The sequence below is a fragment of the Danio rerio genome, chromosome 9 (genome assembly GCF_052040795.2).
Source record: "Danio rerio strain M-AB ecotype USA chromosome 9, GRCz13ab, whole genome shotgun sequence".
Lineage (NCBI taxonomy): Eukaryota > Metazoa > Chordata > Actinopteri > Cypriniformes > Danionidae > Danio > Danio rerio.
In genome coordinates this window covers 4,484,396-4,509,884 of record NC_141029.1, presented here as the reverse complement: position 1 = coordinate 4,509,884, position 25,489 = coordinate 4,484,396, and the positions used below count along the sequence as shown (strand labels likewise).

The 25,489-nt window shown below is 37.9% G+C and overlaps 1 protein-coding gene across 9 annotated transcripts in view; it reads right to left on the bottom strand.

The window, feature by feature from the left end:
* The window catches only part of kalrna (kalirin RhoGEF kinase a), a 273,541-nt gene that overhangs the window by 131,678 nt on the left and 116,374 nt on the right, over positions 1-25,489 (bottom strand). For all 9 annotated transcript variants that reach the window (XR_015499039.1, XR_015499040.1, XR_015499041.1 and 6 more), the window contains exons 7-11: positions 24,197-24,388; positions 21,690-21,821; positions 18,928-19,158; positions 10,025-10,147; positions 7,229-7,420 (exon numbers count right to left, since the gene is read on the bottom strand). Coding sequence is in view for 6 of the 9 variants with exons in the window: in XM_087267317.1 (XP_087123443.1) it covers positions 7,229-7,420; positions 10,025-10,147; positions 18,928-19,158; positions 21,690-21,821; positions 24,197-24,388 (870 nt within the window). In the remaining 3 variants the exon portion in view is untranslated. The remainder of the gene's footprint in view (positions 1-7,228; positions 7,421-10,024; positions 10,148-18,927; positions 19,159-21,689; positions 21,822-24,196; positions 24,389-25,489) is intronic.

Below are 25,489 nucleotides of genomic sequence, written 5' to 3'. Positions count from 1 at the left end.
TAAACGCTGTGCCTACATGCTATTTTTAAGAGTACATTTTTATTTCAAACCTCACCCTCATGACTTGATTGCCTCTGTTAAAGGGTTAACACATTTACAGAAGGATAGTGGTGGATGTAATGTTGCCACCCTAGTGGTTTCCATAGTAACTGCAGTTAATCACATAATGAATTAAAGAAAAATGCATTTCAGATTGCTGTCAGAACACTGCAGCAGAGCAAAGCATAGGGAAAAAACAATAAAAGTGAGGCAGCTTTGCTATGTCAATGGTTAGATTTGGTGAGATGTTTTAATTTGTTTGTTTAATTTGATGTTTTAATTTATTACAATGTTTAATTTTTAAATGTTGCAGTAAAATAATGAGTTTTCCTATGCTTTAAGCCGCCATACTGTGTTAGTAGTGCATATCATGAAGTTAACAAATAATGAAAGAAAGAAAAAATTACAATAATATTAATAATAAAAATAATTTATTTCAAACTCGAGTTCAGTCGAACAAAAATGTACTTTAAAAAGGAGGCAATTGTCCCAACTGTCATTGGGGGGGATGAGCAAATCATAGTAAATTGTACCAATGAAATCATACAAATTCATTAGGGGTGTCAAAATTAATTGTTTTTTCGGTGCACTGCGATGCAGACGCGGACAATTCTGTATCGGTTCAGTAATAACCGGTTATTGTACTGACGTCATTTATCTCCTATGCGCTCTGTCGCGAGGGAGATAAGCGCAAGTATTTACAACACTCAGCCAACTCAGGGCCGGCCTGTGGCAAGGGCACATTAGGCATATGCTCAGGGCGCTGTATATCCAGGGGGGCGCCAGAAATGAGCGCAGTTCAGTTGGTTTTGTTTTCGATATTCCTGACACACATTCTGTTATAGCGGCAATAACTTAAAAACCTCTTACCCTATAAAGATCTAAAGTGTGTTTCCTACAAAAAGACAAAGCTGGTTATGTTTCACAGCTGTCTTTCTTTTTTTCGCTCGACATTACGACCACTGCTCCGTTTAAGCCCTCGCAATATGTGTTAAGCCGGGAGAGCTCGCGCTGAGAGGAGCTCTCAGTAAAAGGGACCGTCGGAAAAGTTCTTATTTTTTCCGTTTTTTCTAGTTTTTCTGCTCCGTCAGCTCGAGCTCTCCCTGTTGCGAGGGCTTAAGTGTGTGTGTGTGTGTGTGTTTGTTTGTTTGTTTGGTGCTGTCTGTTTGTGAATGTGTTTGAATGAGAGACAGTGTGGTGCTGTGTGTCTGTGTGTTTATACAGACAGCTTGTTATAGCCTCCCCCCTAAAATACAATACTGTAAATGGAACGCATCGTCACTGCACCGTGATGCACCGAGATATCGAGTTGAACCGAATCGAAAGCATGATAATCGTAACCGAACCGAACCGAACCGTAAGACCAGTATAGGTTCACACTTCTAAAATTCCTACAAATTAGCCACTAAATAAAAAAAAATATATATAATAATGATTGCCGTGAGATAGTGTCGGTTATGACATGTCCTTGTTCCTTCTTCCTTCTTTAAATCAGGCAGACAGAGCGGGAAAGCGTGCAGGAGAGATCATGTGTGTGCATGGAAATGACATAGGTCCAGACAGAATCTAGAAGAACACCATTCCACTTGCCAGTTCATTAATACACACTTTCACTTTAAGATTTGATAGAATAAAAAAAAAAATAAAGAGAAATGATAAATACACCTAATATTGAATAGGAATAAATCAAAAAACAAAACAAAAAGAGTACTTCAATAACTTTTGTAGCATTAAGTATTCATCTATATTTTATACTTTAGTTACATTTCTTTATAGTTCATCATTCATTAATTTTCTTGTCGGCTTAGTCCCTTTATCAATCTGAGGTCGCCACAGCGGAATGAACCGCCAACTTATCCAGCAAGTTTTTACGCAGCGGATGCCCTTCCAGCCACAACCCATCTCTGGGAAACATCCGCACACACATTCACACACACACTCATACACTACGGACAATTTAGCCTACCCAATTCACCTGTACTGCATGTCTTTGGACTGTGGGGGAAACCGGAGCACCCGGAGGAAACCGCAAAGGCAGGAAAAACATGCAAACTCCACACAGAAACGCCAACTGAGCCGAAGTTCGAACCAGCGACCCAGCAACCATCTTGCTGTGAGGCGACAGCACTACCTACTGCGCCACTGCCTCGCCCTTTATAGTTCATTCTTGCTAAATTCATGCTATTAGTTATACTGTCAAATATCTTTGTGTTATATTAGAAAGCAACCTGATTTTTGAAAATCATATCTCCTGACACAAAAACAGCCTTCTTTTATCTTAAAAATATCGTTGAGCTAAAAACATGCTATTTATCTCCAATGCTGAAAAGTTAGCTTATGTTTTTATGACCTCTAGATTGGATTACCATAATGTCATTTATTACTATAGGTTCATGTGACAATTTAAATATTTGTCATTTTAAAGAGTAATGCTTCTTAACATTGATAACTCTCAAGTATACTGAAATGTTGAATGGCTATAGTCAAGTATTATAGTGATTACTATAAAAACAAAACTACTGTAACTAACAAAAATACATTGGATGGGTCAAAATTATAGACACTTTTTTTTCCACCAAATATCATTAGAATGTTAAGTAAAGATCATGTTCCATGGATATTTTTCCAACTGTAAATTTTTATTGATTTTCTTTTGGTTCCTTTATTTATCAGGGGTCGCCACAGCGAAATAAGCCACCCAATTGTAAATATATCAAACAGTATTTTTAATTAGTAATGTGTAATTTATATAGACAGCTTCAAATCCCTTAAATCTTTAAAGATTCCAGATATTCAAATAGTTGTATCTCTGCCTAATATTGTCTAATAACAATAACATACATGTTAATCATTGTTAATAACAAATCATACATGTACATCAGTGTTAAGCCTGTTTTTTATTGAGCTTTTTTTCAATTTTGAAATAAATTGACACTTACAGTATGACCGATGTTGTGGTTCACACACACACACACTGTCCTTTGACTTTGCTCTCTGTCAAAACCACTTTCAGCTACACTCACCTCACAATGTTCTCAAGTGTGTGTGTGGAGGCAGAGGAGTTTGAGACTGAAATGAAGTGTTTCTGGAGTGCTGCTGAATCAAGGCTCATGTGGTGACCTCCTTCAGCAGGACACTCCACAAACCCTCCAAAATCACTGGGAAACATTGTAAAAGTTTGGCCTGCAAGAGAACCTTCTGTTAGTCTATGCTCACATGATGTAATGCGTTTTAGTCTTAACACACACATACATACACAGCTGTGCGGTGGAATGTGCTGTGTATAAACACTACTGCAGCACTTTTGAACTAAACAAGGAAATTCCACAGTTAACAGATCAGGAAGCAACTCTGAGGCTCCTATATGGCTTGCTGCATAGTTTTGACATGTGAAAATTGTATCGGAACTATGATTTCGGAAAACATCAAACTGCTGAGCTATGTTTGTAACACCAATCTTGCGACCTTAGTTGGCGAATGATGCCAACACCATCTTGTTTAACTGAGAAGCAATTTCATTGAGTATAATCATGTCGTCAAAATTCATTCTTTTTCCACTGCAGCATGACTTTATATTCTATACTGTACATTATTTCGGTAAGTGACAAGACTTTTGTCTAAGCAAAGTCAGACCTTACTGTCCTAATTAAATAAAATAATCAAAGCATGATCATATTTTATTTTGGTAAAAAAAGCGACTTCGCCTTTCATATAAGCCATTTCTGATACCAAATGAGCAACTAGAAGTCAACTTATTATTTGTTGTTCCTAAAACTTGAATAGGCGACAAGACTTTTGTCAGGTAGTATACATATACAGATAGGTTTTTTGACAATACACTAAACTCCAACCTGATCAATTATAAACAGGAAAGCAGACAGTTAAAATGTACAATAAAAAAGCAAATGAAAACAAAATGATTCCAGATTTTCAAATTGTATCTAAATTTTCTATTTGTATCTCTGCCAAATAGTGTCCTCTCCAACATTACACAAACAATACAACGGAAAGCTTATTTATTCAGTATAAATATTCATTTGCAAAACTTGACTGGCTTTGTGATCCATAGTGATATATTTAAAAGATGTAAATATGTCAAATCACAAATGACAGACAAAATTATGAACGTTTTTCTATTCTATTCTGTTATTTTTTTATTCCAGCCAAAATAAAACAAATGAGATTTTTTCCCAGAAGAAATGAATAGAGGAAATACTGGGAACAATTCCATGCCCTGTTAAACATCATTTGGCTAATACTTAAAAAAGAACAATATTCACAGCAGGATGAATAATTTTGACTTCAACTATACATTTTAAAACCATTTAACAGAATAAAGGCCTATAATACAGCCTATATAGGAGTTGATCTGAAATAAAAGATTTAAATTCAGTCTATAATTTCACTAGTCAATTCATAGAGTAGCCTAGTGTGTTCATCCAAAGACTATAGAATTCACAAGACATGTCACTCGTATCTTTTTGAATGAGGAATAGTGTAACTGCCAATATAGTGAATAAAACCCCGCCTACTAGTACAGGAGCCAATTATCGATCGCTATATGGTCAAAAAAGCACGCCTTCTGGTACAGGAGCCAATCATGATCGCTATAGACTGACAATAGTCTGGGGGAGGGGCTTGGACCTGATGTTAGTTTCTGCAGATTTTGTGTGATACAGATGTTTAGAAATAAAACTAAAGACACAGTTGTTGTTTAATTTTATTGGTGATTCCTAATATGAAATTTAATCGTAAGCTTGGAAAGCCATTTTGGAAAATTTGATGTTTGCCCTTTCAAACAGACTGCCGAGAATACTGCCCGATAGTTGTTTCGAAGATGGCCGCTGAGTGAAATGACTTCCCTGAGTGAAGGGACTTTGGTTCAACTGATCCTGTACATTTTATAAGATTTTTATATGTTTGCTAATTATTAAAATTGAGCTAGATTTTGTGCTATTGGATTGAAAGATCAAAGAACAAGAACTGAGAAAGCACAACCAGCTCACAGACCCGCCATCATCAGAAAAATGGAGGAAAGAGTGGACAAAGCTACATTTCACATCCATTGACTCTTTACTTTTTCATCACTTTGATAACATTGGTATAATCCCTTCTGTGAAATAAATGTACATTTTACAAGATATCAATTTCCACAGTACAGCCAGAAGAACAGAACTTCATGAGCATTCGTGAGAAAAGCAGATTCCCCCAGTCTCCATACATCAACAAAACTACAGCTCATGATATAGAGCTCCATTAGACAAGCAAAGCACCAAATCAAAAGGCTCCAGCAAGACAGATTGAGCCACTTAACCCTCAGCATATTTACTTCTGGAGCGCAGGGTGCATGAGGTGATGGATGTTGCGTGATGTCACATTACCGCATGCTAAATCACTAATAATCCCTGCTATTGACTGCTGCAGCAACACGCCGTCAACGTGTCATGAATTACACTTAACATTTCACACAAGGGTCTGATTGGCAGCTGAAGAGGTAAACAGCATGTTCTTCGAGCACATCTGGCACTGCTCAGCTAAAAAAAAAAAAAAAAACTCCCAGCATTCCTCTGTAATCCACCTGGTGTGTGTGTCCATTCATTCATTTTTCTTTGGCTTTGTCCCTTATTTATCAGGGATCGCCACAGTGGAATGAACCGACAACTATTCCAGCATATGTTTATGCAGGGGATGCCCTTCCAGCCAAAACCCAGTACTGGGAAATGCCCATACATACACTCTCACATTCACACTAACATGGAGTGTGTCTCTATGTTAGTTTATCCAATTCACCTATTGACCTTATTCTTCAATGCGGAAGTGTTTTTGTGATCGTTTTAGAACTTCCAATTCAGTTTCTTATGGGAGAAATGACTAGGAATAATAAATGGGAGAAAACGGTCAAACTGCTAGCGGTACAAATAAGTGTTTGCATGACTATACAGACAAAATTAAATAAGAAAATATCAGTTTGCAACATTCAGCAGTGAAACAAGCTGTTTTTAATGTCTTAAAATGAATGGAAGTGAACGAGACTGGAAGTCTCAAGCCAAAAAGATTCAAATGGCTGTGCCCGCTCATACGTGGATAATAATATCTTTGGAAACTGGAGCTCCCAGAGGAAACCCACACCAACACGGGGAGAACATGCAAACTCAGTAACGTCAACTGGCCCAGCTGGGACTCGAACCAGCAACTGTCTTGCTGTGAGGTGACAGTGCTAACCTCTGAGCCATAATGAAGCTTTTTCCTCAAATACAAAATTAAAACAAAATCAATATTTTTTTTGTTTTATAGAGAGCCGGCTCTAATCTTTTTGATTAGCATTATTGTTTTTGGGTTGTGCAGTTTAATTTGCAGAATTTCTACAAAGTATGTTGTGTACTGTAAACTTTTTTGGTCACGTCAGTAAAGCACATTTATTTTCCTCATTTCAAATCTAAAATATGTTTTCAGATTGATATTTTTCTGATCCCATAACTCTGTGGTGATTTATATAAATATAAATATTTATAGGCGAGGCGCAGTAGGTAGTGCTGTCCCCTCACAGCAAGAAGGTCGCTGGTTCGAACCTCGGCTCAGTTGGCGTTTCTGTGTTGTTCTCCCTGCCTTCGTGTGGGTTTCCTCCGGGTGCTCCGGTTTCCCCAACAGTCCAAAGACATGCGGTACAGGTGAATTGGGTAGGCTAAATTGTCCGTAGTGTATGAATGTATGTGTGTGTGTGTAAACTCAATAAAGAAAAAGGTGCAAACCTAAGAATTTTTATATATTTAACATTAATATTTTACAGTCCAATTGTATTCAGGTATATAGTAATTGAATAATCAAACGTAAAATAATACTGCATACTGTTCTTTTTATAAACAATTCAATAAAAGGAATCATTGTTAATTTGTCAAACGTACAAATGGTAAACTTTCTTATGCCTTAATGGCTTTTATTGATGCTGAAATGATATATTGTGCAGGCCTAGTGTCCACATGACCACACTGTACCCAGAGTTTTTAAAAATCATCACCTGATACTGTGCTTTTATGTGGACAAACAGTCAAACTGCATAGAAAAAGTGCAGTTTGTAAAAAAAAAAACTGTTTGTGTAGACAGGGCCTTAATTACGCGAGAAATCTGAGAAATTCATAGGAATTAGCCACTAAATAAAAGTTGTAAGACAGCATTAGTTTGTTTTTTTTACCTCTTTAGTGTGCGTGTGGAAAGAGACGGACATGTCCAGCAGTAGTTTTCTTTGCTCCACTCGCCTAACAAAGTCCTGGATCCTGACTTCCAGGTGTCGCGCTGCCTTGTAGATCTCCTCAGGGTCACACTCGCCCGTCTGAGCCAACTGCTCAGCAGCTTCCAGCAGCTTATCTGCATTAGTGTATGTATTCTGATAAGGCACAAAGAAAACACAAGGGAAATTGGATCAATCGATAGAAATGAAGACGAAATAAACTTCTTTCCAGGGATAGGGAGTGACTTAGCACAAATACTTCGTTACTGTACTCGACTTCCAAAAATGTAAAGTTTCGCACTGCATAGTATGGCTCAATTAAGTTTTAATCTTAAATGCTACACAAACATATGCACAACATTCATTTATTCATTTTCTTGTCGGCTTAGTGGCTTTATTAATCCAGGGTAGCCACAGTGGAATGAACCGCCAACTTATCCAGCACATTTTTTCGCAACCCATCTCTGGGAAACTTCCACACACACATTCACACAAACACTAAGGACAATTTAGCCTACCCAATTCACCTGTACCGCATGTCTTTGGACTGTGGGAGAAACCGGAGCACCCAGAGGAAACCCATGCGAACGCAGGGAGAACATGCAAACTCCACACAGAAACACCAACTGAGCCGAGGATCGAACCAGCGACCCAGCGACCTTCTTGCTGTTAGGCAACAGCACTACCTACTGCGCCACTGCTTCGCCCCACGACAATTTAGTATATACAGTAAATGGAAAAAACTAAACAGAAAAGGTGTTTTTCGGTTACCACCAACAGAGTTAGTGGAAAAATAATTTCAACCCAAGCTCATTCTGAAAACGTAGTCCCGCGGACGTTTCTGGAGACAGCGGAATACGTCCTGGGAGGTACGTATGGCTGCATTTATTTTTTTCAAGTGAACGCTACGGGGCGGTGTGACGCTGTTCCCTTTCACGCTTGCCGGCCGACCGCTTACCTCCTTGTGGAGGGCTTTCCCGCTGCAACACGTTTGTCCACTCAGCTCACCGTGTACGTCGGCAGGCTTGAGATGCAGAGAGGAGTTGACCACGGCGATCGGTTTCGAGTCCGGGGAAGAGCGGTTCCAACAATCAGGTAAGACAAAAACAGAATCTCAAAAATTAAGTGAACGAGTTTCGTAACAGGGTGAGAACGCGGTGAAATCCGAAAACGCGGTTAAAAAAAAAAAATCAGGGCTTTTCTTTTTTTGGACGGCTTTTGTAAACTGTTGCTCGGGTTTATGGAAGTGAGCGGGTGGGTCAATCGGTAAAATTGGTTGGGTTTAGGGAAGGAGGAGGGCGGGTCAGCCGATTGGCCGGTCGCGCAGTCAATCATCCGGTCAGTCCGACAGCGGCCTCTGGTGGGTTCACGCGAGAACAGTGCGGGCGCGATTCGCAAAAACAAAAACTGCAGCCGTACGTACCTCCCGGGAAGTATTTCGCGATCTCCACAAACGTTCGCGGGACTACGTTTCCACAATGAGCCTGGGTTGAATAATGTTGTTTTCACTTTGAAAACCCAGATGGCAGATTGTTTTGCTTGTTTTAAGGACAAAAATCAGTTCATTTGGACTTACTATTTCAAAACCAAAATTTTTGGCTTGTCTATAAAATTAATTGAAGAAATGTTTAGATATTTGGACTAGAAACAAGACAAACTTTAAATAAGTAAAATATGTTTGCAGTGTACATTTTCTCTCACACACATATACATGGTACATCACGCATAAAACATGTCCAGAAAGTGTCTGGAGGCATCCGTGTCTCATCTTCTCTGTATATCATATGTCTGTTCTTGTATATTCTATGTCTGATAAGCAGATGTACAATAGCCGCGAATTTCAGTTTCACTGGTTACCAATAGTGGCTGAGCCAAAACAAATCCCGTATGCTTATTTAGACGGAGTCAGATTGTCTCGGGCCCTCTTCGTGACACTGAGACTCATGATCTGACGTCCAGACTATTATGGATTATTCATCTCAGGGGAATTATGTGGATGCGAGAGCCAGGGCTTAGTGTATAGTGATCCGAATCTCCTCAGCTTAATGCTCAGCTTTTTATTTAACATTGCTTTAACAAATAACAGTTAACACCTGATACTATTTTACAATGACAAAAAGTACAAAGTTTGGCACAATGGCTCAGTAGTTAGCATTTCTATGTGAAGTTTGCATGTTCTCCCTGTGTTTGTGTGGGTTTCCTTTAAGTGCTCCGGTTTCCCCCACAGTCCAAACACATGCACCGCAAGTGAACTGGAAGAACTAAATTGGCTATTGTATAGGTGCGTGTGTGGATGTGAAAGTTTATGGATGTTTCCCAGTGCAGGGTTGCAGATGGAAGGGCATATTCCGGAATAGTTGGTGGTTCATTCCACTGTGGCATCCCATAATAATTAATAAAGTAAGCCTAAAGGCTGGTTTATACTTCTGTGTCGAGTGACTGGCATGACCCACGGCGCATGCCTTGCATGCTTCATGCTTCTGTGTGCTCTTTGTGTTGCTCTGGAATAACACTTCCGAAACGGTAGCTGGTGTTTCTTCGCTGATGTTTTGTTAAAACGTATCTAAAACTCACTCATTCAGAGGCGGGAACCGGCAGACGTGTAGCTGCACCCTTATCCTATTTTTGGATAACTCGAATTCTGATGCATCATGGATGGATTCACCCTGAAGGAGGTTTAAATAAGGATTTGGATCTGACAGCCTGTGGACGAAGGTCTTGACTAGGTGTGGTTTGGGTTGAATTGGGTTTGGATCTCACCTGTGCCACCTCCTCAAAGTCATCATGGCGTTTCTGGAGGGCTCTGGCTCTGTGCAGGGATTTGCCCACACCAGTGTGTTTGCTGAGGAAAGCCTCCCCGTGATTCTCTATCCAGTCAATCACCTGCAACACACAAACACACATAATCCATTCAGTGCATGGACAAAACAACACAACACAGAGTTGAAAGACAGGCTGTCAAGCGCAGTTCATTTTTATTAGGCTGTTCAAACAATATGATATAAAGCCAGTTTACAGAACTGAATGTTTCCTATTACATTTAAGCATTTTTTACATTAACAATGGATTCAGTTTACTGTATTTACTGTATTATACTGTTTATTTGTTGTATATCATTTCACTTCAAGGAAAATGTATGTAAAATGCTTGAAATGTACCCGCAATTACATGAAAGTTTCCATTGGTCAGCATTTCCTCAAACATTTAATCTAGTGTTAGTTCATCTTATTTTCATTTACTTTGTGAAGTTTATTTATAAACAAATTTCGAGAGGATCATGTGCTAATGAATGCTTGCATCCGGCAAGGCATGATTCAATTTTATGATTCATCAATCAGACGATTCCTAATCCACTATAAATACCCTTGTGGTGAGGGGGCGTGGCCGAGAGCCGTGGGAACGGAGTGAGGCCACCGCGTAAGTGGATACACCTGCGGTGCGCACCTGCTTCGGATCCCACGGAAGGAGCTCTGGACGATAAAAGGAGGAACGATGGCAGAGGAAGCCGAGAGAGGACCGGGCCCGGGCATTTTACTTTTGCTTTCAGTTTGATGGCAGTCTCCTTGAGGAGCTGCCGTCCGTTTGTTTTGGTTTAGACGGCAGTCTCCGTGAGGAGCTGCCGTTCATATTATAAATAAATATTTTAAACTCTGTCGGTTCTTCGCCTCCTTGTTCCCGGCGGCCAAAGGGCCGTGAACTTCATTACAACCCTAAGTTCCATATGACAGCCATCTTTGTTTTGAAGATTCCCCCCTTCCACCCCTACACCTCTTCCTTTCCTACATAGGTGGCACTGCGACCCAGTGGTTAGCACTGTTGCCTCACAGCAAGAACGTCACTGGTTTTAGTCCTTACCAAGCCAGCCAACGTTTCTGTGCGGAGTTTAGACGTTCTCCCCATGCTCACGTGGATTTCCCCCGGGTTCCCCGGTTTCCTCCCACCGTCCAAAAACATGCAACTTAAGTTAACTGACTAATCCAAATCGGCACCATTGATATGCTCCTAGTAAGTAGTTATCTCTTAAGAGCAAACACTATCTGTTCATTAGCTACTACAGCAGGGGAGTTCTCGCCTCTCGCCTTGCAAATGGGAGGGAGCCCCGAGCTCGAGGATCTTATGAGCTCAAGGCTCTCTCCCCAGGACAGCATGCCAAACAAGCTTCATAAACAATCATCAGCTAAGTGTGAACTCTTGAAGATTTTGAACTATTTCAAAATTAATATTGTTAGTTTAGGTCAATTCAATAGTTTTAAAAAATACCTGTTTGGTTTTTAAACTGTTTATCAACTAAACATCGGCACCATGAAGTCAGATTAATAAATATATTGGCTTTTCAATTCTTACTTCTTAACAAATGGTAACTAAAGGTACCAAATAGATCCTTATGGTTAAGTATTTCTATATTTAATATACATTGAACCACTTAAACAGCAAAATGATCTGTATTGAACTCTAGTTCCTTTAATGTTAGTAACCAACACCAAGTATCCACTCTCCACTTCTGTTTATTTTTAACATTGCGTGTTTTCAAATGACACATCGATAATCAAACATGCAAACAATTGCGTCAAAGCGCTCTTGTTTCTACTACACTGATTAAAGTGCCACTGAACGTTCTATAAACAGCTTCCTTTTTCACATGCACATTAGCAGTTGTTAATGAGATAAATATAGCCCTGCATGATGAGACCGAGACAGGAAATGACTGCTCACAGCAACGGTTTAGTCACAAACACCTGTTTGGTCAAGTTAATCCACTCAGAATACTATAACATTCAGTGTTTGATTACCAAACAAGCAGACATGCTGTAAAAATGCTGGCTTCCATCCTTCATGTTGTCCCAACACAAAGTTAACTTAATTGTTTTATGTTTAATCTACTTATTTTTTTAAACAATCAAGTTGTCGCAAAACACTAAAGACTTGTGTTAATTCAAATAATTTTAAATAAGTAGTTTGAACAAGCAGCAAAAGTCACTTTTTGAGTGCATTTGTCTTTAATAAAATCTGTGTCGTGTTTATAGTTATTGTTTCTGCTCTGTAATGACTGTTTATACTGTATAAAGAACTCCACCTAATCAAACTTGCAGTGTAATGAGAATAATCTGATACAAGAAATAATCATGAGGAAAATCATGAGTGTTGCTGAAACATTCAGGCATGTGTATCCTGAATGTTGACATAAACCACAACTGAATTGTTGGACAAAATAACTTTTTTTTGCACATACCATGCTTTAACAACATCGGTCTTTAGTGATGTTAAAATAAAAAATAAAAAGTTCACAATCAAAATAATGACAGATTATATCTGTAAATACCAAACACATAGGCCTCTATTTTGACGGTCCATGCGCAGAGCGCAAAACGCAGGGCGCAAACGCTTTCAGGGCATGGCAGAACGCATTTTTGCTAATTTAAGGACGGAAAAATACGCTGGTCTAAAAGGGTTGAGTTTATTTTCTTAATGAGTTATAGGTGTGTTTTGAGAATAAACCAATTAGAGTCTCATTTCCCATTCCATTTAAGAGCCTTGCGTCGCGCAAAGAGCACATTCGCTATTTACATGACGTAAAGTAAGTGTAAGTGGAAAAACTGAACATTTTACTAGTACGAAAACGGTTAAATAAATCATCTACTGCGCGAGAATGAGAGATAAATGATCTACTTTCACTTTCGCTCTCGTGGATAGGGAAATCTTTACGCACAGACAACAATTAGCCTATAAATAATAAATTCCGTTTGTTAAGCGCAAATATTCGTTTCAAAACTATTTCTAAATTCAGTTCTAATTTCCAGCAAACAAATAAATGAATAACAATAACGAAGTGAGCTCAAAAACCTGAGTTATATCCTAAAACACATGCTGTGCCCCATATGGTCTAAAACCTGACAGGTGGGCAAATCTAAGCTTGTTTTTAATAAAAACAAATATAAATATGGATATAATAGATAATAACATTATACAAAAGCAAATTGTTATGAATGAACTGAAAAAGCCTCCCGAGATGAAGAAGACATAAAAGCAGTGATTTTTCATATTTATGTAGGCTAGAAAATAATATGTTTTGTAATATTTTAATCCTTTATATTTATATCCTATATCTATTCTTATTATATCCTATATATATATCCTTAATATTAAAAAATATTTTATATGTAAAGATATTTGCGTATTGCTCTACATCTTGTGTGTATTAAGCAGTGTGTAAGCGAGGCACAACTCTGTGCTCAACTTTAGACCGAGTTTGTTTTGGTCTATTGAAAAATCTATTATAGTTTCTTGAAACAGCAACGCGCCAGCAGTGCGCCTCAGAACACCTTCCTTTTTAGACTAGAACGCCTATGGGCGCACATATGAGCGCTAATGCATTTGCTATTTAAACAGCGTAGTGCAACGCCTCAAAACAACTCTTGCGCCAAGCTGAAACTAGCAAAAGACTACTGCGCCGCGCCTTGCGCCACACTGCGCCAGGTGTATGATAGGGCCCAAAGACTACTTCGCTAGAACAAGAGATGAGAACGCCAGGTCTGGAAACCCCTCTGGCCAGGGGAAAAAAAAAAATCCCAAATCTCTGTTCACAGTGTGCTCTTGTGGTCAAGTTTTTACCTCATGTTTTCTTCCTTTTGATTATCCAACATTGCTGGTTTCACACTGAACGTGGAAGACGTGATTGAGTCTCATTTCCTAGTCACAGATTCTGAATAGTTCGGACCATGGGACTGCCTCTGTTATCTCGTTTGCAACCCAGGCTCATTGTTGATATGTACCCCTATATACATTTCTGGAGATCGTGAAATAGTGGCGCACTAGGTAGTGTTGTCGATTCACAGCAAGAAAGTCGCTGGTTCGAGCCTTGGCTGGGTCAGTTGCCGTTTTAGTGTGGAGTTTGCATGTTCTCATGCGTTCGAGTTGGTTTCCTCCGGGTGGTTCGGTTTCCCCGACAGTCCAAAGATATGCGGTACAGGTGAATTGGGACGGCTAAATTGTCCGTAGTGTATGAGCATGACTGAGTGTATATGGATGCTTTCCCGAGATGGGATGCAGCTGGAAGGGCATCCGCTGCGTAAAACATGTGCTGGATGAGTTGGCGGTTCATTCCGCTGTGGCGACTACGCCAAAAAGAAAATGAATGAAAGAGATCGTGAAATAAGGAAGTACGCTTTTTGCAGTTGTTGTTTTCGTGAATCCACCAGAGACTGCTGTGAATGCTTTTTCAGATCTCAACTTTCTTTTGCGAGTGCCATTCGCGCCTGCTATTCTCGTGTAAACCCACTAACGACCCAACGTTATCTCTAATGAGTGTAGTGGCTGAAATATTTCTGTTGTGTCATGTTTGGTGAAGACAGCCAAACTGAATCTCACCACATTGTGAATAAAGTTCTGAAAGCACGGGGCACAAGACTAAATCTAATTAAATGTTTTTTTTTTTAATTTTTATAAAAAGGATATTGACAGTGAATTGGCATAAATGAGACATGCAAAGGGCGAAACATATTTAGCATATGAACATAAACATGACTTCAATGAGTATGAGCATGGGAGGTCTGTTCATTTACTCTAAATAACTCAGCCTACTCATTACCTGTATTTAACCGCACACTTGAAGAGATTTGGCCCCCATTACTCAAGAATTGCAAACATTTCAGGGTGAGGCAAACTAACATCACCAAATATGGCTGATAATTACAGCCTGTCTCCCAGAAAACATCCAGCATGTTGATATCTCATTCAAATCATTGATCCAGATTTATTAGAGCCGTATGTTTGTATTTAAAGTCTTCAGCAGGTTCTATCGCAGGCACCCGATCAGGGTTTGGAGAGGGAAACCTAACTCCAGAAATAGATTTATTTAGCTTTCACGCATAGCATAAAATCTGAGCGATGGTTGAACGAATCAGCAGGTCAAACACACTCTAAACTCTCAACCTTAAGAGGTCAAATACATTTTTTTCCTTAATAAAAAGCAGTGCGTAGATCTGACACAGAGTGCATCCCGTGAGATACAATACATATGATATTTTAATGTGCACAAACTAACTAAATGTCAGGTTTGAGGTTTGGAAAGGATGAGGACTCAGTTGCAGGGACAAATAAAACAAAGAGATTACAAAAACTACCCCGAAGGGAAAAACATAACTGAGACACAAAAACAAACTTGACTGGGCTGACAGGGAAAAGCAGGGCTGGACAAGACTGGACACGACTAGACAGGACTTGATACTGGAAAGAAAGATGATGAACTGGCACAGGACAGCAGACAAGAGGAAGCTATAAGCAGAAACAATTAACAAACAAACAGGCAAACATAAGCGATGTTGACCAATTTGGCATTGTACAATGTCTAATGTGAAACATCGCAATGGATGATGGCATCATCATCATAGGTGGTGGTGAATTAATCATTTATGAATAATTAATTGATTCATAATGAATTAATTATTTGTAGCCTACCATTTCAACTAATATGAGTGCTTTACCAGAGAAAACTCAACCTGAGCACCACATACTAGACATGACAGCACTAGTGTCTGGACTCCAAAACAAAAAAAGAACAAGACGAAAGTGACAGAATTTTGACACTAAATAAATACACAGTGTGTAACTTAGTTATGTGGAAAATAAAGTTATTAATTTTTCATCATAGATGTTTTAAATCAATACTGAGTTGTATTTTATTGCTCAACATTATGAAAAAAAAATTTTTTTTGGGGGGGGGGGGTATCTACATGACAGAATACGCTAAATTACATTTTTAAACAACCTATGAAATTCAATGGCTTTTTAATCATTCATTCATTATTTTTTTGTTGTTGTGCTGAACATACAAACTACACAATACAGAAAGAGCTGTGAGGTAGGTTTACAGATATGTGCATACCACAGAGACAATAAAGACTAATGTTTCATCCCCTTCATTTCCAATATGATCATATTGTTGCATCACTTCACAATTTAGCATCACTAAAATTAAAGAAGATTTTTAAAATTATTAATAATATTCTATGATATTCTATTACAATAATCCATCCAAAAATATACTTAAAAAATACATATATATATATATATATATATATATATATATATATTTATATATATATATATATATATATATATATATATATATATATATATATATATATATATATATATATATATATATATATATATATATATATTTATATATATATATATATATATATATATATATATATATATATATATATATATATATATTACTGTATAATATTTTAATCATTAATTCAGCTTTACATTTATTTAGATTATTATTATTATTATTATTATTATTACAGGATTATCATTAATTTGAATATATTATTATTATTATTATTATTATTATTATTATAGCAATAAACATAATAAAATAATAAAAATAATGATACATTTTCCCTTTTTTCTTTCTTCTTTTTATCTTTCTATATAGCCTGTGCTTTCTATATAGAATGTGGCTAGCAACACCATCATTTTATTCATATATATATATATATATATATATATATATATATATATATATATATATATATATATATATATATATATATATATATATATATATATATATATATATATATATATATATATATATTGTTGTTGTTATGGTAGTTGTTTATCATTTTTTCTTAGATCTGTTATGTTCACATTCATTTATCAATCTGTCACAGTTTCAATAAAAAAATGATTCAATCAATCATTATTATTGAATATGGGTTTGTGAATTATTATGATTATGAAAAATTATGAATGTCAAAACACCTCGGTAAGTATTATTTTTCAGTGCTTCGAATTACAAGTACACAAGACATGTTCATGCTCATAAACCACCTAAACTAGGTCATACCGATGTCATTTTTCAATTTCAGTCAACATAAACAAGTACAAACAACACAAACAACAACATAAACAAGTACAAACACACACAGAAAGAGAGAAGGCTCAGAAGAGAAGAGTAGGTTTATGCTTTTAGAAATACAGGAGTGGAGTATTGTCAGTTTTATTGTTGAATGTAATGGAGATGTTATGCATGTTCCTCCTGTGCTGTTCTCTGGCCTCCATTGGGCTGCTCGGTTTGTCGTTACAGTATTTTAGCTCTTTGGTTCTGGTTCAGATCTTGATTTGGCGGAGTTTGTTGGCTGTTTTTCAGGGCTGACCCGCTCTGATAAACCTTAAACTCAATCCAGCCACAGACCTACTGAAAGAGGCTAATGGAGAGATATTAACTGCTCTCCTGGGCACAAAGCCGACACTGAGAATACTCAAAAGAATATAAAAAAACATCTATAAAGCCAACCCAAAAAAAGACCACTAAAGATTATTTGACAACTCTGAATTGACGAACTGTTGACAATTTTGATCATTCAGCTTTCTGCGCTTCACTATTATGGATGAATTACAGCACATGTCAGACATGGGAAAATATAATAGTAAGATTTGAAACCAGTATACCCTTGCAAGAATGTAGCGGAATGGTTTCATGATAAAATGAGCAATCTAAACTAAAGTTATGGAAAGAAGATATAGTAGATGAAATATCTCTAGAAGACTGGAATGAGGCATTTAGGAAAGCTCAGATACAAACAATCAATAGTAGCCTGAAACTCGTACAGTACAAATGGTTAATGCGAACATACATACAGTAACTCCTGCTATATTGCACAAGTTTAATGATAATATTCCAGATACCTGTATAAAGTGCAATGAGGTAAGAGGAACACTTTATCACTGTACTTGGGAACGTATGAAAGTGAAACCCTTTTGGCAAGATGTTATTGAAATAATTGACCAAATTTTATTAAAAAAATTACCATTAGATCCTAACTTCCTGTCAGCCCTTTTTTACAAAGCAAAGAGGTCAGATTCATAAACATGTGTATTTTACAAGGTAAACGTATTATTGCTCTTAATTGGAAAAATATAAATGAACCAAGAATAGGAAAGTGGATTAAAGAAATGGCATCGCATATGTCAATGGAAAAGATCACGTACATTGTCAAAAAGAAACAAAATGTGTTTGAAGATATCCGGAGACCTTTTAATAACTTTCTAAAGTACAATGTAAATGCTGACGGTCTACTACAACAAGAACAAGCTTAAGAATATGGGAAGTATCATGGTCTAAACAGACTACCTGATTTAAACATATTCCCTTTTTTTTCTTTTTTTTCTCTTCCCCTTTTTTATTATATTTATTTATTTGTTTATTTATTATTATTTTATTTATTTAATTTTATTTATTTATTTTTAAGGGAATGGGTTGTTGGGAGGGAGAATGGGGGGTAAAAAGTTTGCTGTGCCTTCATGATTATTGTTCTGTAATTGTGTAATCTGTTGTGATATGCAAATTGAAAAAAGTAATAAATATATTGTACAAAAAAAATAAATAAATGAGTGAAATCTCTTGGTAAGTTGTGAATAATGTATTTTTGTTGTTATTATATTGCATTGCGGCAAAGATGCAGAGTTTGGAACAATAGGAACACCGAGGGGCTTTTTTTTACACAATAATGTTTTCAGACAAACTTTGTGTGCATTTCGTCTGTTTGTTTACATGACTTTGGTTGGGTATCATTAAAGGTGCAGTAGGTGATTGGATGTAAGGATAGCCTGAGAGAGTGAAAACACACAGTGTGTGAAGATTAATATACCTGTTGGACGTCCTGCTGGAAGACACAGAGCTGCAGTCTCTGATGCAGACGGACTTTACGGTGCTGCCAGATGTTCTCCAGACGTCTCTGATGATGCAGGACCTCGTGGACCACGTCCAGTATACAGTGCACGGCTTTAGAGTAGTTCGCTGTCGCAGTCAGTGACTCTGCGTTCCCAGGACTCAACGGCCGCTGAAGAACGTCCAGCAAAGCCTTACCGTCCTGACTCACCTGCAGAGAGATGAAAAAGATGACAGCATTTAATAGTTTACTAGGTATTTTCAAAGATTCTTGTATTCAGTTTAAAGTGCAAAGAAATTAACTAGATTAGTAGGTTCACTAGGCAAAGCTAAGCGTTCCTCTGTTAAATGCAACTCAGGCTCATTGTTAATACGTACCCCTTTATACATTTCTGGTGCGAAATACATCCCAGGAGCTACTTTTTTTTTGTTGTTGCAGTTTTTGTTTCGCAAATCCATTAGAGGTCGCTTTGTATGCTTTTTCAGGTCTCAAATTTATCTCGCGAGTGCTAGTCCACTAGAGGCCAATGTCGACTGAGTGACAGACCGACGAACTGACTGACTGAACGAAAACCCCCACTTACTCCCTTTGTCATGTCCTTTGTCATGTCCTTTTGCATGTCACACTTACAGGTTGTGGCTCTGAGTCCACAGCTTCAGCTTGATGGAGCTGCTCCTTTGAGGAGATTTTAACCGAATCCAGCACTGACCTGAGAGACATTCTGCAAGCTGTCCTTTGTCAAATGCTTGCTATATATTTTATAATTCTCTGAAACCTAATTAATATTGAACTGTAAGCACTTTTCTCTTTGTGTTGGGTCCTTTGAAAGCCCAAATACAAAAACAGAAGTGAAAACAGCAGTGTTTGGATGCCATTTTAGCTTTCTCTGCAATCACAATACAGTGCCTCTAGCCACGGCCCTTAGATGCACAGTGTGTGTTCATGGTTAAATTATGTTTGCGATCTCACTGGCCCGGATGTATTTTTTTGTAGTCCCCAAAGTTCGTTCAATGTAGGCTTTGCTAAGCTAACTCTGTAAAGGCCAAGATCTCCTTTTGCATTGAACTTTGAGCATTTTACATTCAGAGATGTTGTTTATGTTCACACAGCTACATTACAGATGAACTAAAGTCTAAAATATGATATCGTGGTAGACCACCCATTTAATTTTACATATTATTATTGATTAAAAAGTTTAATAGGATTTATTACAATTTAATAAAATAAATACCCTTTGCCCTGGAATTGTCAACTTTCACTATGTATAACTATTTGACAAAAAAAAGAAATATAACAATTAAATGTAACTCCTTAATTATAGTTAAATTATTTTTCCACAAACAAATCCAGACTTTTCTATCCACAGCCAAATAAAGATAAACTCCCATGTTTCCTCTTTGTTTTTATATACATTTCAAATGCTCAGCTTCTACATATCCTGACAGATTAATGCCAAGTTTAGACTGCATGATTTTTAAAGTATTCGTGTCACAGATGTTTTCACACTGCATGACTATCTGAGCTAGCGTTTTGTCGCTGCTTTGTTTACACTGCAAGATGGATCGCGACAGGGACTTTCACATTGCATGACTTTACTATAAGAAGAATCGCCGAACTTCGTCCAAACTACGTCTCACAGCCAAAAACACGTAGTATATCTTTTGTTATTAACTACCTAATGAGAAAGAAGCCTTTAATGGGGTAGAACATGTACATGTTTGCTCACCTGCGTTTAAAGGGAATTAGCCATTTCTCCTCAACTTTGATAATAAACTAATTTCTTTCTGTATGAAACGTCAAACAGACACGTTTGCTCCTGAGTCCTGTCAAACCTCCACTAGTTTTTCCTCCATTTCAAGTGTCCAAATAAACTGAAAAAGAGCGCTTTTAACTTCTCCCCCAGCCTCCCGCTGGCCTGTAGCAGGTATACGCACACGCACACACAAGTGAATGCCGCTCTCTCATTGGCTGTAGGCGATCGATGATGTTATTTTCAGTCAAAACTCATTTCACACGGCATGATTTGAATCGCCGACAGCTCCAGATATTCAGCACGCCAAATATCTCACAGGCATCGGCGACTCAGCAGCGATTCTCTCAGATCGCATCTTTGATCGTTCATACTGTGTGATTGTCACTCACGTGCACGAGCAGCGATTTGCCTGCGATTTCAGGCATTTGTCTGCGATTTCTCAAAACCTGTCAGCGACCCAAAATCAGGGCAAAAATCACGCAGTCTGAACTAGGCATAACACAACTAACCCTGAACTTTTCTAAGCAAATGACTGATCCAGCATTGCTCGTTAAATGTAAATTATATTCACAATAGTTATACATGGCGGAAACTGAGATACTGAGACCCAAAGATCTGATTGTGTGAAAACCAACCTCAATTCTAAACAACAATGACGTTGAATTTTGACAAGTTTTAAAGAAGATATACTGTATAACAGAACACTTTCTCTAATGGCAGATCTTTTAACAGCACTGTGAGATAATTATTCAGCCATACATAGGGCAGATAAAAAGGGTGGAGGAAGATAAACTAAAGTAGTACAATAACATTGCTGCATTGTCTTCCTGTTGTGTCTTCAGATTAATTAGGGCCGGTTCACTAAATTGTTAGTGTTTAAACAATATTAATTATGTAACATAGGCACAGAGACCTGTCATCCACTCTGGTCAGAAAACACTGATTATTGTCCCAGAACAATAATAAAAGGCTAGAGTCGTGTTCTCACCTCAGTGTATGCTTGCGTGACTTGTTCATAGAGCGTCTGATGGTGATGAATGGCCGATTCCAGATCCTGCATCTCTGATGGCAAGCCGCCTTCACTGCACATCTTACACCATGTTTCCACACCAGACAAAAACTGCACAGACAGAAGCATGCACAATTAGAAATGATTAAATCACTGCAATTATTATTTCAAGGTGCTGCAGAATAAAAATCTGTAATTAAAAGAAGAAGCATGTGGTCTATTTAACTTAATATTTCATTAGTTTAACATTATATTGTGACGTTTGCCTTGTATGTTTGTAATGAGGCAACAGGCACACGTTTATATTTGTAATGAGGCGAATTTAATGCATGATTATGCACTGTGTCATATCACTCCGCTCATACTGATGATCTTAAATGAATCGTATGCAAGTCTGAAATTAATTCCTGTCTGTGTTTTCATATATCTTAACACTAGAACTAAAGAGGCAGTCATTTTGACAGTTTTTAACTGTTGCAGCTGTTAAAATAACATCATTGCTTTATTAAAAAGACTACACACACAAAAGTTCTGATTATTTCTACCAAGAACTACTATAGCAGTCAAAATGGCTGTATGCATTTCAGCGTCTGGTGACTTGTGGCGTGCCTCTGTTGCCTTGCAACTTCCTGCATAAAAACATAACTTTCTGATGACAAAAACATAACTTTAATTGACATATGTCTTTCAGAATAGCATATTCGGCGCCTTGAAATAGCCTTCTTCCCTGCCAAGTGAAAATAAAAGTGAGGCACGGACATTCACCTGTGGTCTAGTAGGCTAATTATACATGTATAGGCTGTATTAGCAAAATATAGTTTTCTTAGGGTGATGACTTAATTAAATATGATGACAGACATTTAAAGCTTAATTTTATTATTTTATAGAAGCTTTGAATTTAAATATGACTGTCATGATTGTCTGTAACCACCAGAGGGCATTGTAGTTCGCTAGTGAACTCTGAGAGCGAACTATAGTTCCTAAAGACTACGGCTGCGTCCGAAACCGCCTACTACTCAGTAGGTACTGCATTTGAATGTAAACGTACTATCTTGGTTTTTCTGTTACTGCATGATATCATCGTTAAATGCAATTGGATCCTACACCTTTTTTGTCTCCGTCCTGTCAACAAACCGTGACAATGACGTGACAATAAAACATCTTATATGAACGGTCAGAATGACTGCTATGGTAATTCTAGTAGTCATAGAATTCTGGTAGCTCCAGTGTTAAAGCTTCAAAATACAACTCTTAATACATCTCTGTTGATCTCTTTTGTCAAATAAAATTGTAATTTATCCAAAATTTCATCCACAACACAACTCGGGTGTAAAAAAAAGGTTACTTTGGTGGGTTAAAGATATCTCAGTCAATCCTTCCAGCTAAAATAAACCTCTGTATACCGATTTATTAAAATACTTTTTGACAAATAAAATATAATTATTTTGCACATGTTTATTTTATCGCAGTACATCACACTACACTATCTGACAAAAGTCTTGTCGCCTATCCAAGATTTAGGAACAACAAATAATAACAATACTTCTAGTTGATCATTTGGTATCTGTAACGATGGGGGCGAGTGACAGAGACAACTGGAGGTAAGATCCAGGTTTATTCAAGCAATGATCAAACTGGTGCAAACGGGTATATTCAGGCAGTCCAGAATCGTAGTCTGTATAACAGGCAACAGGTCAAAAGGCAGGCGGCTAAACAGGAGAACAAAGGTAAACAAGGCTAGGGTCTACCACGAAGATACAAGACAGGGAGAAACGCGTTGTAAAGTAACTGAAACAGCTAACAAGACTCGGCAACCTGGGTGAGTGAATGAGTGGTTTATGTAGGGTTACTAATCAGTCTCTGAAAGTCCTCAGGTGTGCGAATGTAATCAAGTTGGATGAGTGAGCAGGCGTGAGTGTCTGGGAGAAGTGCATGTATGCCTATGTAGTCCAGAAGAAGGCGGAAGTGTAGTCCTAGTGTTCATGTGAGAACCAGCGATCTCTGGGGAGCGATCGCTGGTTATGTGACAGTATGGTTTATTTGATTATGCTTATTTTACCAAAATAAAATATGATCATGCCTTGATTTGATTATGTTTAATTATTTAATTAGGACAGTAAGGTCTGACTTTGCTTAGACAAAAGTCTTGTCACTTAATAGAATCAATGTTCAGTATAGAATGTAAAGTGCAGTGAAAAAATAATTGCTATTGTGTGACTCCCATGAGCTTGGAGGACTGCATCCATACATCTCTGCAATGACTCAACTAACTTATTAATAAAGTCATCTGGAATGGGCTTCCAGAGTTCATCAAGATTCTTTGGATTCATCTTCAATGCCTCCTTCTTCATCTTACCCCAGATATACTCAATAATGTTTACATCATAGATCAATTTAACATCTTGAATCAGGGCATTGTATGGAACTTTTATTAGTTTTTGCATTCTGTGAGACCTACACAGATGAAGTAATTAGGAATTTTATACCTGTTCAGATTTCTGATGGAAGACGGCAGACATGGCAAGGATGGTGCTGCGTTCATCGAGAGCAGCCGCGAAGCTCTTCCACTCCTGATCCAGCTGAGTGCTGATCTGTTTGATCTGCTGAGCGGCGTAGTGGCCCGCCTCCGACAGCCGCGACGCCACCGACATGATGCGGTTTATGTTCACATAGGCATTCTGGGAAACGGGAGATCAAAGAGCATGGCAGGTGTTGTAGGTGAAAGTAGGAGCCATTTACACATTTTGGCATGCTCATAATACGCCTGGATGTACTTTATGCCACTTATTACATTGCTACTAGTAAAAAATACTAGTAACAAAAACATTATTCTGAGCTCTAATAGTTTATTAAGTCTTTAATACAAAAACGGCTGAATGGAGCATAAACTAACCTATTCATTATTCAGTCACAGGATGGTGCCAAACAGTCAAAACCTGTGCCGTGACAGTCAAGCATATAAATATGAATGTGAACGTATTTACTGAAGGTCGAGATTATTTGAAGTTCCCTGATGAGCCTGTGTTATTATGGCCCATTTCCACTGAGTGGTACGGTACGGTTCGGTTTGGTACGCTTTTTTGGCCGTTTCCACTGTCATAAGGCATACCAAACCAATTCGTACCGTACCACTTTTTCGGCACCCTTTCAAAAGGGACTCAAACACAAGCAAGGGTACCAAAAGGCAGAGCTAGAGGCGCAGCTGAACGCTTTTGGTTTACTGAGATACGTCATTCGCTTACGCAACAAGCCAGAATGTAAACAAAAGACCCGCCATGTTTGAAATGCACAGCGAGAGATTACTTGCGCTCGCCGCGCGTCTATATCTGAAATAACAAACTACTTGAGCTGATAATAATAACGTCAATGATTATTGACAAGCTTTGGAAACCCGACCCTGTGAGAAGCTTACAAACGCGAGAATGACACATTCAGAAAGGACAAACGCGATAATGGAGTGCGGAAAAAAGGGGAAGCCAAGCAGCACGTTATTTCTTCAGCAAACGTGAACAAACTGCCTTGTTTTCATTTTTATCATCACCTTTTGTACTAATATGAACTGGGAATGATGGAATGACTCTCTAACAGAGGCTGCATGACATGTGCTGCTGAAGATTACAGACACAGATAAGAGGTTTTCACTGACTGTAGGCTATACTTTGTGTTGTTTTGAACCTAATTAAGGACGAAATGTCTGCTGTGTGTACTTTTTCTGTAGTTGGTAACGTATCGGGGACTGTAAGGGTCTGTATGTGTTCATATATGTTCATTTATTTATT